Raw genomic sequence first — 21,190 nt, 5'->3', positions numbered from 1 at the left:
GTTGTGATATCTGGGTTGGAAGTGGAACTCAACCCCCTGCCCCAAACACCCAACAATTTTGAAACTGCAGTCGACAAGATCCTGTGATTTCCATCATCACCTTCTGATTGCTACCCATCTATGATTTCCACTCATCACTCCCCACAGGAGGGGAAAGTGCTCTTGTTCTTAAATCCTGATTGCGGGCATCTGTTTGGAATTATAAGAGTGGGAAGCGGGACCCCAAGGAGTCATCTAGTCTTGTTGTTTAGTCGTTTAGTCGTATCCGACTCTTCGTGACCCCCTGGACCAGAGCACGCCAGGCACTCCTGTCTTCCACTGCCTCCTGCAGTTTGGTCAAACTCATGCTGGTAGCTTCAAGAACACTGTCCCACCATGGCGTCCTCTGTCGTCCCCTTCTCCTTGGGCCCTCCATCTTTCCCAACATCAGGGTCTTTTCCAGGGAGTCTTCTCTTCTCATGTGGTGGCCAAAGTATTGGAGCCTCAGCTTCAGGATCTGTCCTTCCAGTGAGCACTCAGGGCTGATTTCCTTCAGAATGGAGAGGTTTGATCTTCTTGCAGTCCATGGGACTCTCAAGAGTCTCCTCCAGCACCATAATTCAAAAGCATTGATTCTTTGGTGATCAGCCTTCTTTATGGTCCAGCTCTCACTTCCATACATCACTACTGGGAAAACCATAGCTTTTACTATACGGACCTTTGTTGGCAAGGTGAGGTCTCTGCTTTTTAAGATGCTGTCTAGGTTTGTCGTCTAGTCTAACCCCCTGCAAAGCAGGAATCCCAGGAACAGCTGGCGGGGAAAACTTCCAGCCTGAAACAGCAGAGAGCTGCTGCCAGTCAGTGCAAACAACACGAAAGCTTATACAGTACCAGAACAAACTTAGTTGGTCTATAAGGTGCTACTAGACAAAATAAAAAATAAAAATAAATATTTTATAATATACGGGATTAAACGGAAAATTGGACGGAAATTTATAAAATGTATAACAATAAAAATTATTATATATATAAAAATAAATATATTTTTTTTTTAATTTGACACTGAGCTGGATAAGGAAACTTCCTATTTCCCTACGAGTGTTGAGCACATGTTACTCCTGCGCAGGCCACGCACAGATGCAATCTAGGGTTAAACTGCAAGAAATTTTAAAAAGTGCCATTTATTATTTTGCACCAGCAAGCGCAAGGAACCCACAACACGCGCCTTTGCCTCCCCCCTTTCCATCTTCCACTTAGGCTGGCTCTTGTTACACCAAGCGGGAAGCGGCGCTGAAATGGACTGCGCCATTTCAGGCTACAGGGGGGTAGGTTTATTTTTTTAAAAAAATATATATAAATAAAAACAAACCAGCTGCACTTTGCAATGAGAATGGTGCCACTGTAGCAGATTCCCCCCCCCCCCCGCCACGCCGTGCTGCTTTTCTGCTTGCAGCGGTTTTGAAACGACCTGCATATATTTAAAAGTTGGTATGTCCCGCTTTCTGGAGCGGAGCAGACCATTTCGCCACCCTGTTCCGGGGGGGGGAGGAGGAGTTGGAGATAGAGAGAGGAAAAAGAAGGAAGAGACCAAGGCCTAAATCATTCCTGACTTCCTTTGAATAGTTTAAGCCAGCTCAAGGGGGAGGGGGAAAGGAGGCTTCCCCAGAAAGGAAGAAGAGGGGAGAGTTTCCTTGACCCAACCCGCGAACGTGTGAATGCGACTCCTGGTAGGCTGCAGTGTGTGCAAAAAAGCGGCGGGGGGGGGAAAGAGCGGAGGAGAATCTGGACTTTCCTTGCCAAAGGAGCTGAGTGCATCGGAAGGAGAAGCAAGTGAGTGCTGTTCTTTCCCTGCCCCTTCCTCCAGATGTGCCAGGGGGGGCCCAAAGGTGCGGAGCAGTGGGGTTACCTCTTGGCATTTCTGGGTGTCTTTGGAAGCGCGCGCGCGCTGCGAAACGTAGACTTATTAAAAAAGGCTGCATAGACTGAAGAGCCTCATTGTCCGCAGAGGAGACTTCGCAGTCGCTTGCGAAGCCATTTTGTTGGCGAGGAAGGCAGAGCTTTGCCTAGCAGAGAAAACACATCCTGGATTTATATTTATATTTATATTTATATTTATATTTATATTTATATTTATATTTATATTTATATTTATATTTATATATTTAAACAGGGAGCTGTGATTTTGGTGGCAGGGGAGGAGTGTTTCTGTGTTTATTTTATTCTGTGTTTATTCTGTCTTCTGTGTTTCTGTGTTTATTTTCTAACTCGCATTCTTATTTCCTAGGGAGAAATGTGTGGTTGTTGCTGGGTTGTTGTTGTTGTTTTTAAATCACGCATTTGTTGGTTTAGAAAAGATGCACGTGGGAAGGCAGCTTTCGCGAGGAGGGGAGCAAGCCCTAGCTCAGTGGCTTTGGGGGCAGAAAGCCCCAGGTTCAGTATCCGGGTAGAGCCTGGAGCCCCCAGCCTCAAAACCTGGAGAGCTGCTGCCAGCCCGTGTTGACTATATGGAGCTGTGCGCCCTGAGCTAGGTGGGCTCCGTGGGAGGGAGTCAACGCTCCTCCTGCTCAGAGTAAACCCACGAACATGCTTGACTTTAATTTCAGTGGGCCTGCTCTAGGCAAAACTGAAGTTGCAAGTGTCAGGCGGCTTTTTGTGTTGCAAAGGAAAGTATTTTTGTTACTGTCCTCAGTGTTACGGTGTTGTGGAAACAAGGGTTGTGACGAGCCCTGGTGCACACAGACTCTTGCACCCTTTATTCGTCCAGCTGGGCTAGCTCGTTTGGTTAGAGCGTGGGGCTGGTGACGGCAACGTTGCAGGTTCGATCCCTGAATGGGGCAGCTGCGTATTCCTGCACTGCAAGGGGGTCAGACTAGATGATGCTCAGGGTCCCTTGCAACTCTGTGAGTCTATGATCTCTGATTAGTCACATCAAAGAGGGAGTTTCCTTCCTCTACATAACTGTTAAAGCTGTAGGGGCCCTGGCTTACATCCCATCGAGGTAGTCCACTGCTCATGGTGTGGTTTTGTGCCAGCCTTGCAATTCAGTCCAGTGCGCTTATGCTCTCGGGCAGCAATCCTGTACCCACTTACCTGGGAGTAAGTTCCATTGAGCCCTGTGAGGTACTGAGGCTTACTTCTGAGTAGGCTCATATATCAGCATGGTACTGTTGCTGCAGGTTGAGGGTCCCTGGGGTGGGTCATGTATCCCATATTACTACTACTACTACTGTTTATTGCATTTATATCCTACTTTTTACTCCAAAGAGCTCAAGGGGGCATCATGGTTCCCCCCATTAATTTGATTTTGAATTGATTTTAGAGTGAATTAATTTTAGAATGCTGTGTTACTTTTATTGTTGTTAGCTGCTCTGAGCCCGGCTTCGGCTGGGGAGGGCGGGATATAAATAAATTATTATTATTATTATTATTATTATTATTATTATTATTATTATTATTTGATCCCCACAACAACCCTGCGAGGTAGGTTAGGCTGAGAGGCAGTGACTGGCCCAAGAAACATCCACTAAAATTGCCTTGTCGCACTCCCTGTACAGACCCAGTGCTCAGTTACCTACACAAAAGTCTCGTGCTCCGCTGATATGCAAGCAGGATGCATATCGCCCAACCAAGCAAAATGCAACAAAGCACAGCAACATGCATCATTCTGGATTTTTATGTCTATAGCTCCAACTATACCTCTGTTTGTCACTATTTTCTCTTGCTCTTTCCCCCAGTAAATTACACTCCCCACTTCACTTCTTGGACAGAAGTAAACCCACTGAACGAAACAGGGCTTAAACTTGGAATAAACATGCCCAAGATTGCATCTTCCTATACCATCTCTGAGGGGGATCCCATTCAAACAGAGAGAGAGAGAGAGAGTCTCTGATATGTCATAGCCACAAACGCCCAATTGCTTTTACAAAATTAAGACTTGATCTTATAGCCTCTGCCTTTCTGGATTGCCTTTGGAATTCACCTTTAAAGCTGCAAGGAATTTTCTTTGGATCAGTGTTTCTGTGTGTTCTGCAAGACAAGACACTGTTCATTACATCACCCACTACCCCCTCTATAAAGATCCTCGTGGAAAACATCTGTCTTGAGTTCAGCTGTGGGGGAAATGTTATTACGTCAACTGAGTTTGTGTGGTTTTTACTGCTGGCCAAGGAAAATAAGGCTACCTTATATTTGTGTTGGCTGCTGGGAAATTAAAAGCCAGATTTGCAGCTCAACTGTTGTCATGTAGTCGTGTCCGACTCTTCGTGACCCCCTGGACCAGAGCACACCAGGCACTCCTGTCTTCCACTGCCTCCCGCAGTTTGGTCAAACTCATGCTGGTAGCTTCAAGAACACTGTCCCACCATCTCGTCCTCGGTCGTCCCCTTCTCCTTGTGCCCTCCATCTTTCCCAGCATCAGGGTCTTTTCCAGGGAGTCTTCTCTTCCCATGAGGTGGCCAAAGTACTGGAGCCTCAGCTTCAGGATCTGTCCTTCCAGTGAGCACTCAGGGCTGATTTCCTTAAGAATGGAGAGGTTTGATCTTCTTGCAGTCCATGGGCCTCTTAAGAGTCCCCTATCAGTGCCCCCCCCCCGCTTTGTTCCAGCAGAACAAATAAAAAGGTTACTGTTGAATCAACTCCCTTCCCCTAAGGGCTGTGGGACGTTCGACTGGCAATCTCTCTAAAGAAGGAATTGGTCAGCTTGCAGCCTAACAGTGTGGGGTAGTGGTTAGAGAGAGTCAGGCTAGGAGACTCTGGTTCAACTCCGTGCTCATCCATGAAGCTCACTGGGTGTGACTTCGGCTCAGTCCAACCTACCTCACAAGGTTATTATGGGGTATAAATGTAGGCTTGCCATAAGTCTGGAATCTCCTGGGCTTATCCAGAATACTGCAGCCGCAAGCAGTGTCTGGGCGGAAGTCGGCGAAATGTCTGGTCAAATCTGGACATATTGCAGCCCATGTGTCGGCAGTGACGTTCTTGCCTCAGAAATAGCTCAAAAACTTCCCATCTCTTTGCGATTTTGCTAAAAAAACCCCTCAATGACTCCTCCTCTCCGGATTTGAAATATGGCAACCCTAATGAAATGGGAAGGGAGGGAACCATGTACACCACCCCGAGGTCGGTTTGCTCAGTTTTATTCCCTACCCCAAATAAAGCGCTGAGAAGTGAATATTTGCATTTCATGCCTCTTTTGTTTCCTCTTTTCCAAGGCGTTAGCTGGAGATGTCTTCTCATTCTTTGCCCTTGAGATTCTCTCTAGAGGGTTAAATCCACCAAGTCCAGATTCCTAGAGGAATAACTGTCTAGGAACCAAAGATGTGAATGGTCAAAGTCCTAGACAGGCAAGACATTGACTAGGCTCTTGTATACTGCCATAGTGGCAGTATTCTCAGTGGAAAGAAGCCCAGCAATTGAGGGGTGTTGAGCACTGTCCAGGACCCAGCGTGCTTCCGGAAAGGTGGGTGAGTGGAACAAACGTTCTGCTTTGCCTTTTTTTTTTTTTTAGGTTGGATCCAGCTCTTTTCACCTGTACACTCATAATGGCTGGAGTTAACACAGAGACGTAAACATCCATCTGCTCGTTGGGTCGACCTCAGAAGAAGCCCGCACGCAGACATGGCGAGCTGTTGCTCAGTGCCCAGATGCAACAACCGGCGTTGGCGTGGATCCCACGTCACGTTTCACAGGTAAGCTAGGCCACCTGGAAGGAATTGTGGAGGGTGGGGTGTGAATGATTGCAAAATCTCCTCCTGCCTTGCTCAAATATAGTACAGTTCTGTGACACAATTCTGGGCACCACCATTTAAGAAGGAAGTTTCATTATACACGGGTTGTACAGTGACAATAAAGGTATTATTATTATTATTATTATTATTATTATTATTATTATTTTGACAAGCTGGAACGTTTGCAGAGAAGAGCAGCCAAGATGATATGGGGTCATTTACACCGAGTAAATTGGCAAAAGTGTATAAATCCCAATCAAAATAAGTGTTGGAAATGTAAAGAGAAAGAAGGTTATTTTTATCATATGTAGTAAGGTTAATGCTTACAGGGAAATGATATATAATGAATTGAAAAAGATGTTTAAAAGAGCCAGTGTGGTGTAGTGGTTAAGAGTGGTAGTCTTGTAATCTGGGGAACCGGGTTCGCGTCTCCGCTCCTCTACATGCAGCTGCTGGGTGACCTTGGGCCAGTCACACTTCTCTGAAGTCTCTCAGCCCCACTCACCTCACAGAGTGTTTGTTGGGGGGGAGGAAGGGAAAGGAGAACGTTAGCCGCTTTGAGACTCCTTAAAGGGAGTGAAAGGCGGGATATCAAATCCAAACTCCTTCCTTAAAATAACATTTGTAAAAAAACCCAGAAGCTTTCCTTTTGGGAATTGTAGAGACACAACTACCTAAACTGTATAGAATTTTTTGTATGTATGCGACTATAGCAGCAAGAATGTTACTCGCCTAAAAGTGGAAAGAAGAAGAAGTTCAAGCATGAGGAGAATAGATACAAAAACTTAAAGAATCGGCAGAATTAGCAAAACGTACTGGAAAAATAAGAAATCAAGACAACATCCATTTTATAAAAGAATGGAAATTGTTTATTCAATGTTTGCAAATAAACTGTAAACAGATAAGAACATTGGCAGGATTATTGTAATAACCTGCAGTTTTAGAAGAGTATATATTTAAAGTAGATGAATAAATGAGCAAAATAAGTTAATTTGGTTATACGGAAAATATTAAAAATAAATTGAAAAGACCACAGAAAGAGGGGGAAGGAAGCCAAGGTTTGAAATGTTAAAATGATTGTAAAATTATTGAAATGTATAAAATTGTAAATTGTAAATAAAATAAAATAAGATGATCAAGGGTCTGGAAACCAAGCCTTACGAGGAGTGCTTGAAGGAACTGGGTATGTTTAGCCTGGAAAAGAGGAGACTGAGGGGAGATGTGATAGCCATCTTCAAATATCTCAAGGGCTGCCACATGGAAGATGGTGGAAGCTTGTTTTCTTCTCTGGAGGGTAGGACTCGAACCCATGGCTTCAAGTTACAAGAAAGGAGATTCTGACTAAGCACCAGGAACAACTTTCTGACAGTAAGAGCTGTTCAACAGTGGAACGGTCTCCCTTGGGGGCTTTTAAGCAGAGGTTGGACGGCCCTCTGTCATGGATGCTTTCGCTGAGATTCCTGCATTGCGGGGGTTGGACTAGATGTCCCTCGGGGTCCCTTTCCAACTCTACAGTTATATGATTCTATGACACTGTACATAATAAGAGCTTGGCTGCTGGATCAGGCCAGGGGCCCATCTAGTCCAGCATCCTGCTCTCACAGATGCCTCATTGAGAAGATCCCAAGTGGGATCCGAACCGGACACCGCTCTCCCCTCCAGCAATTTCCAGCAACTGGTATTCAGATGCAGTGGAGATGGAACACTGTAGGTCCTGTGTGAGTGTCTGGAGGCGGTTGGAGGATGGATGGCGGCTAACAGATTGAGGTTGAATCCTGACAAGACAGAAGTACTGTTTTTGGGGCACAGGAAGCGGGCAGATGTGGAGGACTCCCTGGTCCTGAATGGGGTAACTGTGCCCCTGAAGGACCAGGTGCGCAGCCTGGGAGTCATTTTGGACTCACAGCTGTCCATGGAGGCACAGGTCAGTTCTGTTTCCAGGGCAGGCTGAGACCCTACGTGCCCACGGACTGTCCTGCCAGAGTGGTGCATGCTCTGGTTATCTCTCGCTTGGACTACTGCAATGCGCTCTATGTGGGGCTACCTTTGAAGGTGAACTGGAAACTACAATTAATCCAGAATGCGGCAGCTAGACTGGTGACTGGGGGCGGCCGCCGAGACCACATAACACTGGTCTTGAAAGACCTACACTGGCTCCCAGTATGTTTCCAAGCACAATTCAAAGTGTTGGTGCTGACCTTTAAAGCCCTAAACGGCCTCGGTCCAGTATACCTGAAGGAGCGTCTCCATCCCCATCGTTCTGCCTGGACACTGAGGTCCAGCTCCGAGGGCCTTCTGGCGGTTCCCTCATTGCGAGACATGAGGTTACAGGGAACAAAGCAAAGGGCCTTCTTGGTAGTGGCGCCCGCCCTGTGGAACGCCCTCCCACCAGATGTCAAAGAGAAAAATAACTACCAAACTTTTAGAAGACATCTAAAGGCAGCCCTGTTTAGGGAAGCTTATAATGTTTAATAGGTTATTGTATTTTAGTGTTTTGTTGGAAGCCGCCCAGAGTGGCTGGGGCGATCCAGCCAGATGGGCGGGGTATAAATAATAAATTATTATTATTATTATTATTATTATTATTATTATATTTATTATAGTGTATGGCAATTTCCACGACTACAGTGGTGCCCCGCAAGACGAACGCTTCGCAAGACGGAAAGCCCGCTAGACGAAAGGGTTTTCCGTTTTGGAGGCGCTTCGCAAAACGAATTTCCCTATGGGCTTGCGAGTTCCTGCGGGTTTTTTCCCCTTTTTTCCCCCTTTTCCTAAGCCGCTAAACTGCTTATCAGCTGATCTGCTAAAAGCCACTAAACCGCTAATAGCGCTAATCCGCTAAGCTGTCAATGGGCGTGCTTCGCAAGATGAAAAAACCGCTATACGAAGAGCCTCACGGAACGGATTAATTTCGTCTTGCGAGGCACCACGGTATGTGAATGCCCAACTCTTTAAAATTCAAAACAAAATTGTTTCAGGTTTCCTCTCACAAAGGAAGACCAGTTGAAAAAGTGGCTCGTGAACATCGGACGCCAGAACTTCACTCCCTCGTACAACGACGTCGTGTGCTCAGAGCACTTTAGGAGGACGGATTTCTGGGGCAAAGTGGCTTCCGGGCGGCGGGAACTCAAACCCGGAGCAATCCCGACTGTCATTCGCCGACCAAAAAAGGTTAGGGGATTTATTAAATTTTTTTTAGACAAAACAGAGGGTGTGCACACACCGTACATTTAAACTACTGGGAAGTGTAGTTTGTTCAGGGGGTTGTAGCTCTGTGAGGGTAAACTACAGTTTCCAGGATTATTTTGATTTATTTTTTTTTTAGAAAGTCGTGTACTGTACTTTAAATATACGGTGTGCTCAAAGCCTGATGGTCAACAATCCTCAGGAATTACTTATCTGTGTTTTTATCTTGTATTTTTATCTTGTGAACAGCCCTCAGATCTTTGGCTAAATATAAATCTAATAAATAAAAATAATAGTAGAGAAAATCAAGGCTGGTATATAAATCTAATAAATAAAAATAACAATAATAAAAGCAGTCATCGTTATTTGATTTAATGTACCCTCTAAAAATATAGGAATGGGTTAAGGCAAATTCCTTCCTGTTATAAGAAAAACTGCTCCCTTCCCCTTATGGGGTATTCCAGAGCCCAACTCTATCAGTAGGAGAAAACAGAGGCCATCCAGAGTACATTGAGAAGCATAGTTTGAATTTTATTCAAGGAACTTTTGCAAGAGGGTCCCCATTCCCCACACACAGGAGGGAGGAGAACCCAGAACAATGCTGTGCAAGCCTTTATATAAGCTTTTGAAATTGCCCACCCTGTAGTCCAAGACCCCCCCCCAAAAAAAACCCATCATACATACATCACAGAAGGAGGCAGTCTACAGCAGAAGTCCTGCCTGCCAGGATACCTGATAATGGTCACTGATTGCTTTACTTTGGCAGCCTGGCCATTCTTTTGTCATGGTTAATACTTTAGCTCCTGAATCCAGGTCACAGGTTCACTCTATTCATACACAAATACGTCCTTAACACAGGATTTGTAAGCAAAAAGACAATGGGAAGGCTTTCCCCATTTGCCTCCTTTACTGCAGAGGAATATCTGAGGTCATAGGGAGAGTCAAAAGGGCTTCAGGATTGCTCTCCTGTGGTATTTCAGACACATGGTTCATATATTTAGATATGTGTGCCTTTATGAATATTTCTTCTATGTTTGAGACCTTCAGATTCTTATAACAACCGGAACAACAAACTCACTCTGAAACTCATCTACAAGTGGGACCTAACACCAAGGAATTTAGCACTAATACGCCCAGGAACCTCACCAAAATGCTGGAGAGGGTGCACCTCCACAGGCACATACCTCCACATGTGGTGGGAATGCCCCAAAATCCATCTATTTTGGACAACAGCCATACGAGAAATATGTAAAAGAACTAAGCAAGTATTAGAAATCACCCCAGAACTGGCCCCACTAAACGTCTTCCAAGACAATAATGTCCACTTACACCACAAAGAACTCATAACCCACCTACTTTCAGCAGCCAGAAACATCATAACCAGGAGAGACCTGTCAGGAGTAAGCATGGACCAATGGTACCAAATAGTATGGGAAACAGCCCTACTAGAAAAATTAACCAATAAACTGAAACTGACACGGGGACAAATAGAAGAAGATGCCTTTATCCCCTTTATCACATACACAGCCGAACAAGACAATGACAAAAATCCACCAACAGCATACGAATCAATATGGCTAACCTGATTCAAAAACACCCACCCACCCCACTCATACACGAAAACAAAGTTCACCACAGGCAATCACAAACAAACAACCACACCCTAGGCCAACCCCAATTTCTTTCACCACCAAAGGACACTGACACAAAACCCCACAAAGACACTGACACAAAACCCCACACATACCTTAAGCAAATTAGAAACATCGCCTCCCCACCCCCCCGCCTCGCCTTTCCCCCCTCCACCTCTTCCCCGCTTTTCTTCCTAACGTAACCCTAACGTCTCAACAAATGAAACTGACCTATGAAAATGTAACTTGAAAAAAGAGACATTGCGCATACATTTGTAAACCAAGAAAACTTTAATAAAAAACAACAACAACCGGAACAACTCTGTATTTTACTCCTCTGTCTTGGAACGTAAACATCATTGTGGACTTAATAATAATAATAATAATAATAATAATAATAATAATAATAATATATTTATACCCCGCCCATCTGGCTGAGTTTCCCCAGCCACTCTGGGCGGCTCCCAATCAAATGTTAAAAACAGTACAGCATTAAATATTAAAAACTTCCCTAAACAGGGCTGCCTTCAGATGTCTTTTAAAGATAGGATAGCTGCTTATTTCTTTCACATCTGAAGGGAGGGCATTCTACAGGGCAGGTGCCACTACCGAGAAGGCCCTCTGTCTGGTTCCCTGTAAACTCACTTCACGCAATGAGGGAACCGCCAGACAGCCCTCGGCGCTGGACCTCAGCGTCCAGGCAGAACGATGGGGGTGGAGACGCTCCTTCAGGTATACAGGACTGAGGCCATTTAGGGCTTTAAAGGTCAGCACCAACACTTTGAATTGTGCTCGGAAACGTACTGGGAGCCAATGCAGATCGCTCAGGACCGGTGTTATGTGGTCCTGGCGGCCACTCCCAGTCACCAGTCTAGCTGCCGCATTCTGGATTAATTGCAGTTTCCAGGTCACCTTCAATAATCCTTTAATAATGGCCTCGGAGCCCTGCTGCTAAATCAGGCCATTGTCCTACCTTGCCCCAGGCTGCCTACCCCAGAGGTAGCTATTGTGGTGACTTCCAGATTTTGTGGACTCCAACTCCCATGAGCCCCAGAAAGCACGGCCAATTGTCGGGAATGATGGGAGTTGCAGTCTACCACATCTGGACTCCTTTTTGCCTATTTCAAGATTGAGGAAACTGTGGTCCCGCCGATATTGTTGAATTGCAGCATCCCTGGCCATTAACCCTGCTGGCTGGGACTGATGGTATCTGAATGTATATACAGTGGTGCCCCACAAGACGAACGCCTCGCAAGACGGAAAACCCGCTAGACGAAAGGGTTTTCCGTTTTGGAGGCGCTTCGCAAAACGAATTTCCCTATGGGCTTGCTTCGCAAGATGAAATGTCTTGCGAGTTCCTAAGCCGCTAAACCGCTTATCAGCTGATCCGCTAAAAGCCGTTAAACCACTAATAGCGCTAATCCGCTAAGCTGTCAATGGGCTTGCTTCGCAAGACCAAAAAACCACTATACGAAGAGCCTCACGGAACGGATTAATTTCGTCTTGCGAGGCACCACTGTACTTCATTAGCAATCATGAGGAGGAGGGGAAATAAAGATGTGTTCCTATCGGTCTGATGCTCTTTGGTTTGTTTTACATTTACAAATGACAAACACAGAACGGCAGAAGACGATTTGCAACCAGGAAGTGTTGCAAATGGGCCTGGCTTTCTGAGACAGAGACTCTCACCAGGCCAAAAGCCAAGCTCTCTTCTCCCACAGCAGAAGCGGCTTCGGTTACTGATGTTGTTGCATTTTAAGACTGCTTCCTAACTGCCCTTTGTTTCACTTTTCTTTCGCAGGGCTCTGGAAAGGGTCTTGCTAAAACGAGAAGGTGCCTTGTCCGGCGTAAACCGCCCGATCTGGAACCAAGCAGCCAAACTTTGGCAGTCGGCGAAAGCGATGTCGAAGCAGCAGCAACAGCCTCCAAGAGCGACATTGTGATCCTGGAGCATTCGTACTCTGCACCAGCAAGCCCAGGTGAAGCCAGGCAGTCAATGCCACAAAAGTTCATAATAAATGACAGGCCTCTGTGAAAGATGTTGAAAAGACCCCTGTGTCCTACAGAAACGAAACCAAACTACAGCAGAACCTCGGTTCCCGAACGCCTCTGTTGTCGTACGTTTTGGTTCTCGAACGCCGAAAACCCGGAAGTAAATGCTTCCATTTTCGAACATTTTTCGGAACCTGAATGTGCAACGCAGCTTCCACTGGGTGCAAGAATGGGAAGCCGCGCCTCGGTTTTCGAACATTTTGGAAGCCAAACGGGCATCCGGAACGGATTTCGTTTGAGAACCGGGGTACCATTGTACGTGTAACTCAGCCTAATATGGCACCCTTTTGCTAGGGCTTCTGGGAGTTGTAGTCCACAATGGCTGACGGGCACCAGGTTGAAGAAGGGTGACACAACAGTGGCCTAGTGAGAGTCCCGGGGGCCAGATAAAATTCCATGGGGGGCCACATTTGGCTCCCATCCCTGTGCAGTCCCCCAACCCTGTTCTGCATGGGTTTTATACCAGTGCTGTGTTGGTTTGTGTTGCTTTTATGCTCTCTGAATACCATTTTGATAAGCATTTTGTTATTTTATTTCTGGTGCCTTTTATAATTTCTTGTAAACTACTCAGAGGGAAGGGATACAGGTTCATTTCTCTGTGTTCTCCTTGACTGAAATCAGAGTGGATTTGATTTAAATCAAATTGATTTAAATCACTATCATTAGTCAGTAAGACTTGATTTAAATCATTTTTTTACAGAAAGACTCATTCTTGCTGGTATAATCTTAATATTCACAACCAGATGAAGGTTTCATTTTTGGAATAATAAATTTTCAGAGAAGTTTTTACAGCTATATCAAAAAATCACTGATTTGCTTATACAGTACATAGATATGAAATTATTGTGACATTTAATAAGTTAACTGTTTATATTTGGACAACTTTTCTGCTGTACTTTATTGGAAGGAGAAAAGCAATCGTTTCCTTAATAACAATTTAAACTATTTATTTAACTGAAACAATAACATTATAGCATATGTATCCATGTGTGTTAACTGATGTGGTTAAACAATTAAAAAAAACCCCTTAGACCGAGTTTTAGCACAAATGAAAAACTTAAAACAAATCCTTATTTCCTGATGAATAGCCTTTGGACTATAATGTAACTTAAACAGAAAACTATTTTTAAAAATATGTTTCCTCCAAAAGCATTTTATTTTAAAATTCCGATTTTTAAAAAATCAAATCCAATCAAATATTTTTGATTTAAAAAAAATATTGATTTTTACCCACCCTGCCTGAAATCTTTGGCAGCTCCTGCCAGTCATTGTAGACAGAATACAGTGGTACCTCAGGTTACATATGCTTCAGGTTACATACGCTTCAGGTTACAGACTCCGCTAACCCAGAAATATTACCTTGGGTTAAGAACTTTGCTTCAGGATGAGAACAGAAATCATGCTCCGGCAGTGCGGCAGCAGCGGGAGGCCCCATCAGCTAAAGTGGAGCTTCAGGTTAAGAACAGTTTCAGGTTAAGTACAGACGTCTGGAACGAATTAAGTACATAACCCGAGGTACCACTGTATAACTTTATAGGCCAATGGTCTAGTCTGGTGCAAGGCAGCTTCCTTTGTGTCGTGGATGGTCACGATAGAGGAATGAATGGATGAATAATGCGTGGCTTTTGCTCTAGTATGGGAAACTGTCCTCTTGACTCATCTCACGATCAGTTTTTATCTGGCCTGCCCCCCTTTCCTCTCCAGCCTCTTCCGCCTTGGATCTCCGGGTGGCGTCGATCCGGGAGAAAAGCAGCGCCGCAGACTCGGAGGCGAGGAAGAGCCCTCGGCTCCTCCAGGCAAGGATCAGGAGAGAATGCAGGGAGAGGTCGGGGCCAAACGTCCCGGAGGAGCCCATCGACAACTCGGACGCCCAGCGCCAGCACTTCCGCCAGTTCCGCTACGAGGAGGTCCAAGGGCCCCGGGAGCTTTGCAACCGGCTCTGGGACCTCTGCCACCAGTGGCTGAAGCCCGGGAAGCACACCAAACTGCAGATGCTGGAGCTGGTGATTCTGGAGCAGTTCCTGGCCATTCTGCCCCGGGAGATGCAGGACTACGTCAAGGAAGAGGGACCCACGGACTGTGACCACGCCGTGACGCTGGCGGAGGATTTCCTACAGAGTCAGCAAGAGGCAGAGGTGAGCCCCTTTTAGTCCAGCTGGTGATTCCAGTGGGCTTTGCTCAGATCCTCTGGTCTGGCAATTCTGGTCCCTGGTTGAGCCTTCAATGTGGCAGTTCCTCCTCGCCCCCATATCATTTTTATCAAGTCTCCAAAAATATTTCAACGCATTTTTCAACATACAGTGGTGCCTCGCAAGACGAAATTAATCCGTTCCGTGAGGCTCTCCGTATAGCGGTTTTTTCGTCTTGCGAAGCAAGCCCATTGACAGCTTAGCGGATTAGCGCTATTAGCGGTTTAGCGGCTTTTAGCGATCAGCTGTTAAGCGGCTTATCAGCAGATCAGCTGATAAGCGGCTTAGCGGCTTAGGAAAAGGGGGGGAAAGGGGGGAAAAACCCGCAGGAACTCACAAGACATTTTCGTCTTGCGAAGCAAGCCCATAGGGAAATTCGTTTTGCGAAGCGCCTCCAAAACGGAAAACCCTTTCGTCTAGCGGATTTTCTGTCTTGCGAGGCGTTCGTCTTGCGGGGCACCACTGTATACTTTTTTTTTTAACGTGCAGAGTTTCTTCTTCACTTCCCACCTCTCCTTTCCTGATTTTGTTTTTCTTATTCTCCTTTTTATGAGCTGTTTTATAACACACATGTTTTTATTGTCAAAACCCCACTACCGTTAAATGTTTCCACTGCTTATGCTTCTAATCCTGCCAGGAACTTCATATGTGAGTGGTAATTTGATAGATTGTCCATCAGTGGTCAGGGACATGGGTGGCGCTGTGGGTTAAACCACAGAGCCTAGGACTTGCCGATCAGAAGGTCGGCAGTTCGAATCCCCGCGACGGGGTGAGCTCCCATTGCTCGGTCCCTGCTCCTGCCAACCTAGCAGTTCAAAAGCATGTCAAGTGCAAGTAGATAAATAGGTACCACTCCAGCGGGAAGGTAAATGGTGTTTCAGTGCGCTGCTCTGGTTCACCAGAAGCGGCTTAGTTATGCTGGCCACATGACCCGGAAACTGTATGCTGGCTCCCTTGGCCAATAAAGCGAGATGAGCGCCGCAACCCCAGAGTCGGCCATGACTGGACCTAATGGTCAGGGGTCCCTTTACCTTTACCTCTACCATCAGTGGTCTCCATTCTTCCTTAAACACTTCTGTCCTGTTAATTTGGCAGTTACCTTTGCCATTTTTTCAGTGTGTCAGTTCCTGCCCTGAGGAACTCCCTGCCACTAGAGGCTAGGCAGGAATCACTCCTATGTCGGCAACTGGCCTTGATGGCTGTGGGCCAGTTGTTGTTGTTGTTGTTGTTGTTGTTGTTGTTGTTGTTGTTGTTAACCCCAAGGAAGGAGAGTCCCAACCTCCTGAGGGAGACTATTCCCCTGGCAAACAGCTCTTATGGTCAGAAAGCTTTTCCTGATATTTAGTCAGAATCTCTTTTCTTGTAACTGGAAGCTATTGGTTCGAATCTTACCCTCCAGAGCAGGACCAAAAAATAAAAAATAAAAAATAGCTTGTTCCCTCTTCCATGTGACAGCCCTTGAGATATGGCTACCCTATCTCCTCTCAGTCTCCTCTTTTCCATGCTGAATTTACCCAGCTCTGAGTGGCCTAAGTCCTACTCAGAGTAGACCCTGTTGAAATCAATGGCCCCAACTTAGTCACATTCATTAACTTCAGCGGGTCTACACTGAGTAGGGCTAGCATTGGAGACAACCCTGGTTGGAGCTGCCCTCTCATACCTCCCTCCTTGATCTCAGGGTCATGGGTTTGAATCCTGCATTGGGTGAAAGATTCCTTGGGGTCATCTATGACTTTATGATCCATTTGCGCGCGCTCTCTCTCTCTCTCTGCCCTGTTTCAGGAGGGAGTGACTGATTTGTCCAAAGCAAAGAAGACTCACTCGCAGGCTCGGCGTACGGCACAAGCCAGAAGAATTGTCAAGAAGGAGGACGGGGATGCTGCCACACCGGGTAAGAGTTTCTTGTGTCTCTGTCATGGCAGTATACAGGTCCTGGGACAAGATAAACCCCTGGCTCTTCTCGCACTAGGCCGAAACTTTTGAGAACTTGCTTTCGCAATCTGCTAGTCCTCTGTGAGGGAAGCGCTTGTCTCCAGCCTCCCTTTACTGACACGCTCCCGTATGCAGACGGCATTTGAGATGTCTTAATTATTATTATTAATTTATTATTTATACCCCGCCCATCTGGCTGAGTTTCCCCAACCACTCTGGGCAGCTCCCAATCGAGGGTTAAAAACAATACAGCATTAAATGCTCAGCTGGCAGGCGCAAAGAGTTCCTGCCTTTCAATAATAATAATAATAATAATAATAATAATAATAATAATAATAATTAAAAAAAAAATTTAATTTTTATTTATACCTTGCCCTCCCCAGCCAAGACTGGGCTCAGGGCGGCTAACACCAGGTATAAAAAACAATTGATTGAAATACAACTTAAAAACAAGACTAGAATACAACATTAAAATGCAGCCTCATTTCAGTAGAAAGGCAAATCAAAAACTTTTTGGGGGTTGAAAATGCCAAGTCTTCACCAAGGCATAATAATAATAATAATAATAATAATAATAATAATAATAATAATATAATGGAGGACCACAGTTTATTTTAAAAAAACTATCCATCTATAAATCTATCCATCTCTTTAGAACAATAAAAATATAATTTTAATTTGTATTTATAGCCTGCTTTTCATCAAATGGTCTCAGATGAGTTACAGAAATACAGCAATCAAAATAACTACAATATATAATTGGAATACTTGCCTTTGACTTTTCAGGTGTCTCTCGATAGACCTATGTAGTTGTTTATAATTTTCTCCAGTAGCTATTCCCCTTAGCGGTTGTTCTGTTAGGGTTGCCATATGTCCAGAATAATAATAATAATTATTATTATCACTGTCGTTCTTTTATTATTTGTACCCTGCCCAACACATATAAAAAGCATAATAAAACAAGTTTTACTCCTTCCTTTCTGGGAGAGGGACAGGCTTGTTCATTCTAGAATTAATTCCATTTATTTCCTTCTCTCTTTCCTCTAGAAGACGTGACTGTGAGCGACAGCCGGGCAGAGGGCGTTTCAGAGGAGGTCCTTGTGCCCGAAGAAGTCGTATCTCAGGAGGTCGTCTCCACTTTGGTTGAGGCTGCTGAAAGTGGGTCCCCGTTATGGATATTTGGGGTAGTTCCAGGGGGTCCCCGTGTCGCCAGCCACGCCTCTGTTGGAGACAGTGTCGTATAGTGGTTAGAGCAGAGGGGAGGGGGGCAGCCTTTCTCAACCTGTGGGTCCCCAGATGTTGCTGAACTACAACTCCCATCATCCCTAGCTAGCAAGGCCAGAGCTCAGGGATGATGGGAGTTGTAGTCCAACAACATCTGGGGACCCACAGGTTGAGAACTGCTGGGGGAAACCTGTGGACTCCAACTCCCATCATGCCCGGTCGCTGGCCACACCTGCAGGGGCTGATGGGATTTGTAGTCTGGGCGACTTTTTTTGGGGGGCCAATGGTTTTCCTTCCTCGTGGCCTACCCCACAGGTTGCAGGGGAAAAACAAATGTATTTGATTTGAGCTTGCTGGAAGGAAGCTGAGCTAAAAATGTCGCCGTAATGTAAAAACAGGTGGCCGTTTACCTGAGAGTAAGCCTCATTAAACTCACTGGGGCTTACCTCTGAGGAGACATATATAGGTTTCCGCAGCTGGTGAACACCCTTCCCTGCGTCAAGGCATAGAAGGCTTGGATACAGTGTTCATATATATTATTATTTTTTAAAAAAGAAATCCTGTGGCAGCATTATTTGGGGGATGGGATTCGCAATGTCATCAGGCCTAAAAAATAAGACACTTTTCCGCTCGGGTGAAGCCTGTCAAGATTCAGAAAGGGACCGGGCGGAAAGCTCTTAAGTCATTATGGTTTTATTGCTGCGAAACACAGTGATAAAGCAGTGTAGAAATGATTGTATAAATAAATAAAATTAACAAGCCGGCCTTGGGTTGGAATTTGGCTTCCTTTTACCTCCTCCCTTTATTTAACAAAATTAATATATCGCTTAAGCAGCTGCACCTCGAAGCAGTTTATATAAAATACGTGTTAAAATTGCCGGTAAAACCAGATGTTGAAAAACGAGCTAGCCTCGAAAATTTAAAAATATAGTTTAAAAATATAGGGTTGTAGCCAACTAAATTTTACACTGAGTAGACCCGTTTATAGCAATTAATTTTAGTCATTAACTTCATTGGGTCTGCTCTTGAGTAGAACTAATTGTGCCATCTTTTTGTATACTTTCTCTGACCCATAAGGTCAGACCCTATTATTTCAGATTTCCTGTTTTTATTTGTTCCTGATTTGTAATGCTATTTACCTGTTTTTTGTTTGGTTTTGTGTACTGCTTAGGGCTTTTTTTAAAAAAGTGGTTTCAAAAAGCTTTTAAATAAAACAGTAAATAAATAACTTTGAGTAACGAATGAGGGGCATAGCTTGTGGGCCAACAAAGCGAAGCGTAACTCTTCTTGGCACGAGGGAACATGTTATGGTTATGTAAAAGTCTAGCAGGAACCGAAAACGAGCAGCCAATAGGAAATAAAAAGGAAGAAAATTGGGGGGGGGAAATCAAGGCTAAAATGATGAAATATTTTTTCGAAATGTAATTTGGAAATGTACATAATATTGAGCAGCTCATAAGGATGGGAAAGGAAACATCAAGATGGTGGGATGGGAAGTCACTTTTAAATTTGTATTAAATTTGAATTAATTTGATGCTAAATTCACTGAACATTTTAAAAAGCAATAAAAAATATTTTTGGGAAGAGGGAGGGAGAGATCAAAGGGCACAGCACATGATCAACAGTTCCTTGAAAATTCCCCCTTAGCAGGATTGCAGCAGCACTTGTAACATAGCAAGTATTATGGAGACAATGGAATTATATAAAACATAAGATTATTCAAAAAGATGCAGTAGAAAAGGTTTAATAATAGGACCCATGGAGGGGAGGTGGGAAGTCCAGAGATTTGGAGGAATCTGTAAATGTGGGTGTGTATGGTTCTATTGCTATAATTTTATACTTCTAAAACCAAATTAAAAAATTATTTTAAAATAAAATAAAATCCCCCTTTCAAAATGCCACCCCTTCAAAATACCACTGCCAGCTCTGCATGCTGTCTTGAAAGCAATAATTTATTAGCATGCTTCCTTCCCTGTTCAGACAGCCTCCACAGCAGCGCATGTGGTTAGAGATTGAAAGCAGTCCCTGGTTCAGATCCCAACTCACTGGTGACTAGAGTTTGCCAAGTAACTTTGGGCCAGCAACTATTTCTTGATGTCCCCTTGAGTTCCTTGGGAGAGGAGAGGGGGAAGTTGATGTATAAATTCATATATATATATATATATATATATATATATATATATATATTATTTTATATATTATATTATATATAAATATATATATACACATATATATATATTATATTTTATATATATATATATATATATATAAAATATTTATTCGTATTTCAAAAATAATACAAAAACAAAAAGAGAACACAAAATAACACAGGTACAAAAATACAAAACTAAAAACAATTAAAAACAGATAAAATTTCAATTGCTTATTTTCTTTTATTTCCCAGACCTCCTCACACCTCCCCTTTTTGTATTCCAATTCAAATTATTAATTCAGCAAATCCTTATTATGACTTATTATAACTTATTATATCTTATTTCTCAACCTTTACATTACAGCTGGGAGCCACTTAATTTCTGTCCAACATCATTCTAACATTCATTAATTTTACAATGTTTCTGAAGATAGTCTTTGAATTTCTTCCAGTCTTCTTCCGCCGACTCTTTTCCCTGGTCTCGGATTCTGCCAGTCATTTCTGCTAGTCCCATATAATCTATCCCCTTCATCTGCCATTCTTCCAGAGTGGGTAGATCTTGTGAAGTTGATGTATAAATTCAAGCCGCAACTAAATCGAGGCTCCGTTTCTCTCGTGTATCTTTGGTTTTTTTTTAGCAGGCACCGTGATGGGGAGCCAAGACGAGGAGGCGAAGCCCTGCGAAGAATTGCTAGGCGGAGGCGAGGACAAAGATGGGGAAGAGAACAGAGTGACGGAGAAAGAGACTCAGACAGTGGCAGGTAGTTGAATAGAAATGAGTGGCAGTAGCCAAAGTTGGTTCTTGGGCTTACTGCCCATGGTTTGAGGGGAAACGATAGGCCAAACCATGACTTAGCTCCTGGAAACGCAGCAACAGGAGGCCTGGAGGAGGAGCAAAGAGTCCTACTTTCCCCGTGGTGCACATTCCCCTTTTAAGTCATAGTTAAGCTTAACTATGGCTTAGTGCAGGTGTGGAGAACCTTTTGGCGTTCTAGATATTGCTAAACTACTGCTCCCACCACCATGGCCAATGGAACACCTTATTTATTTTGTCAAACTTCAGTGCATTTTGGGAAATGGGAGAGGGGACTTATTATTTAAGGGGCCCCCTGCTTTGAA

The 21,190-nt window shown here is 44.3% G+C and overlaps 1 protein-coding gene across 9 annotated transcripts in view; it reads left to right on the top strand.

Moving 5' to 3' along the window:
* LOC307205781 (uncharacterized protein) overlaps nucleotides 1–21,190 on the top strand; it is a 33,554-nt gene that overhangs the window by 3,560 nt on the left and 8,804 nt on the right. For 2 of the 9 annotated variants that reach the window (XM_079958578.1, XM_079958577.1), the window contains exons 1-8: nucleotides 1,530–1,865; nucleotides 5,486–5,666; nucleotides 8,684–8,876; nucleotides 12,324–12,501; nucleotides 14,279–14,709; nucleotides 16,546–16,654; nucleotides 17,743–17,853; nucleotides 20,713–20,832. In XM_079958578.1, coding sequence (XP_079814704.1) covers nucleotides 5,596–5,666; nucleotides 8,684–8,876; nucleotides 12,324–12,501; nucleotides 14,279–14,709; nucleotides 16,546–16,654; nucleotides 17,743–17,853; nucleotides 20,713–20,832 — 1,213 coding nt within the window. In that variant the 5' untranslated portion in view covers nucleotides 1,530–1,865; nucleotides 5,486–5,595. Of the gene's footprint in view, nucleotides 1–1,528; nucleotides 1,866–4,499; nucleotides 5,322–5,485; nucleotides 5,667–8,683; nucleotides 8,877–12,323; nucleotides 12,502–14,278; nucleotides 14,710–16,545; nucleotides 16,655–17,742; nucleotides 17,854–20,709; nucleotides 20,833–21,190 lie in introns of those variants that run through there. The other 7 variants (XM_079958575.1, XM_079958571.1, XM_079958579.1 and 4 more) reach the window with 6 other exon arrangements.

The sequence above is a fragment of the Podarcis cretensis genome (genome assembly GCF_951804945.1).
Source record: "Podarcis cretensis genome assembly, chromosome: 2".
Classification (NCBI taxonomy): Eukaryota; Metazoa; Chordata; class Lepidosauria; order Squamata; family Lacertidae; genus Podarcis; species Podarcis cretensis.
The sequence above is the reverse complement of the archived record's forward strand: the minus strand, read 5'-3'. Positions and strand labels throughout refer to the sequence as shown.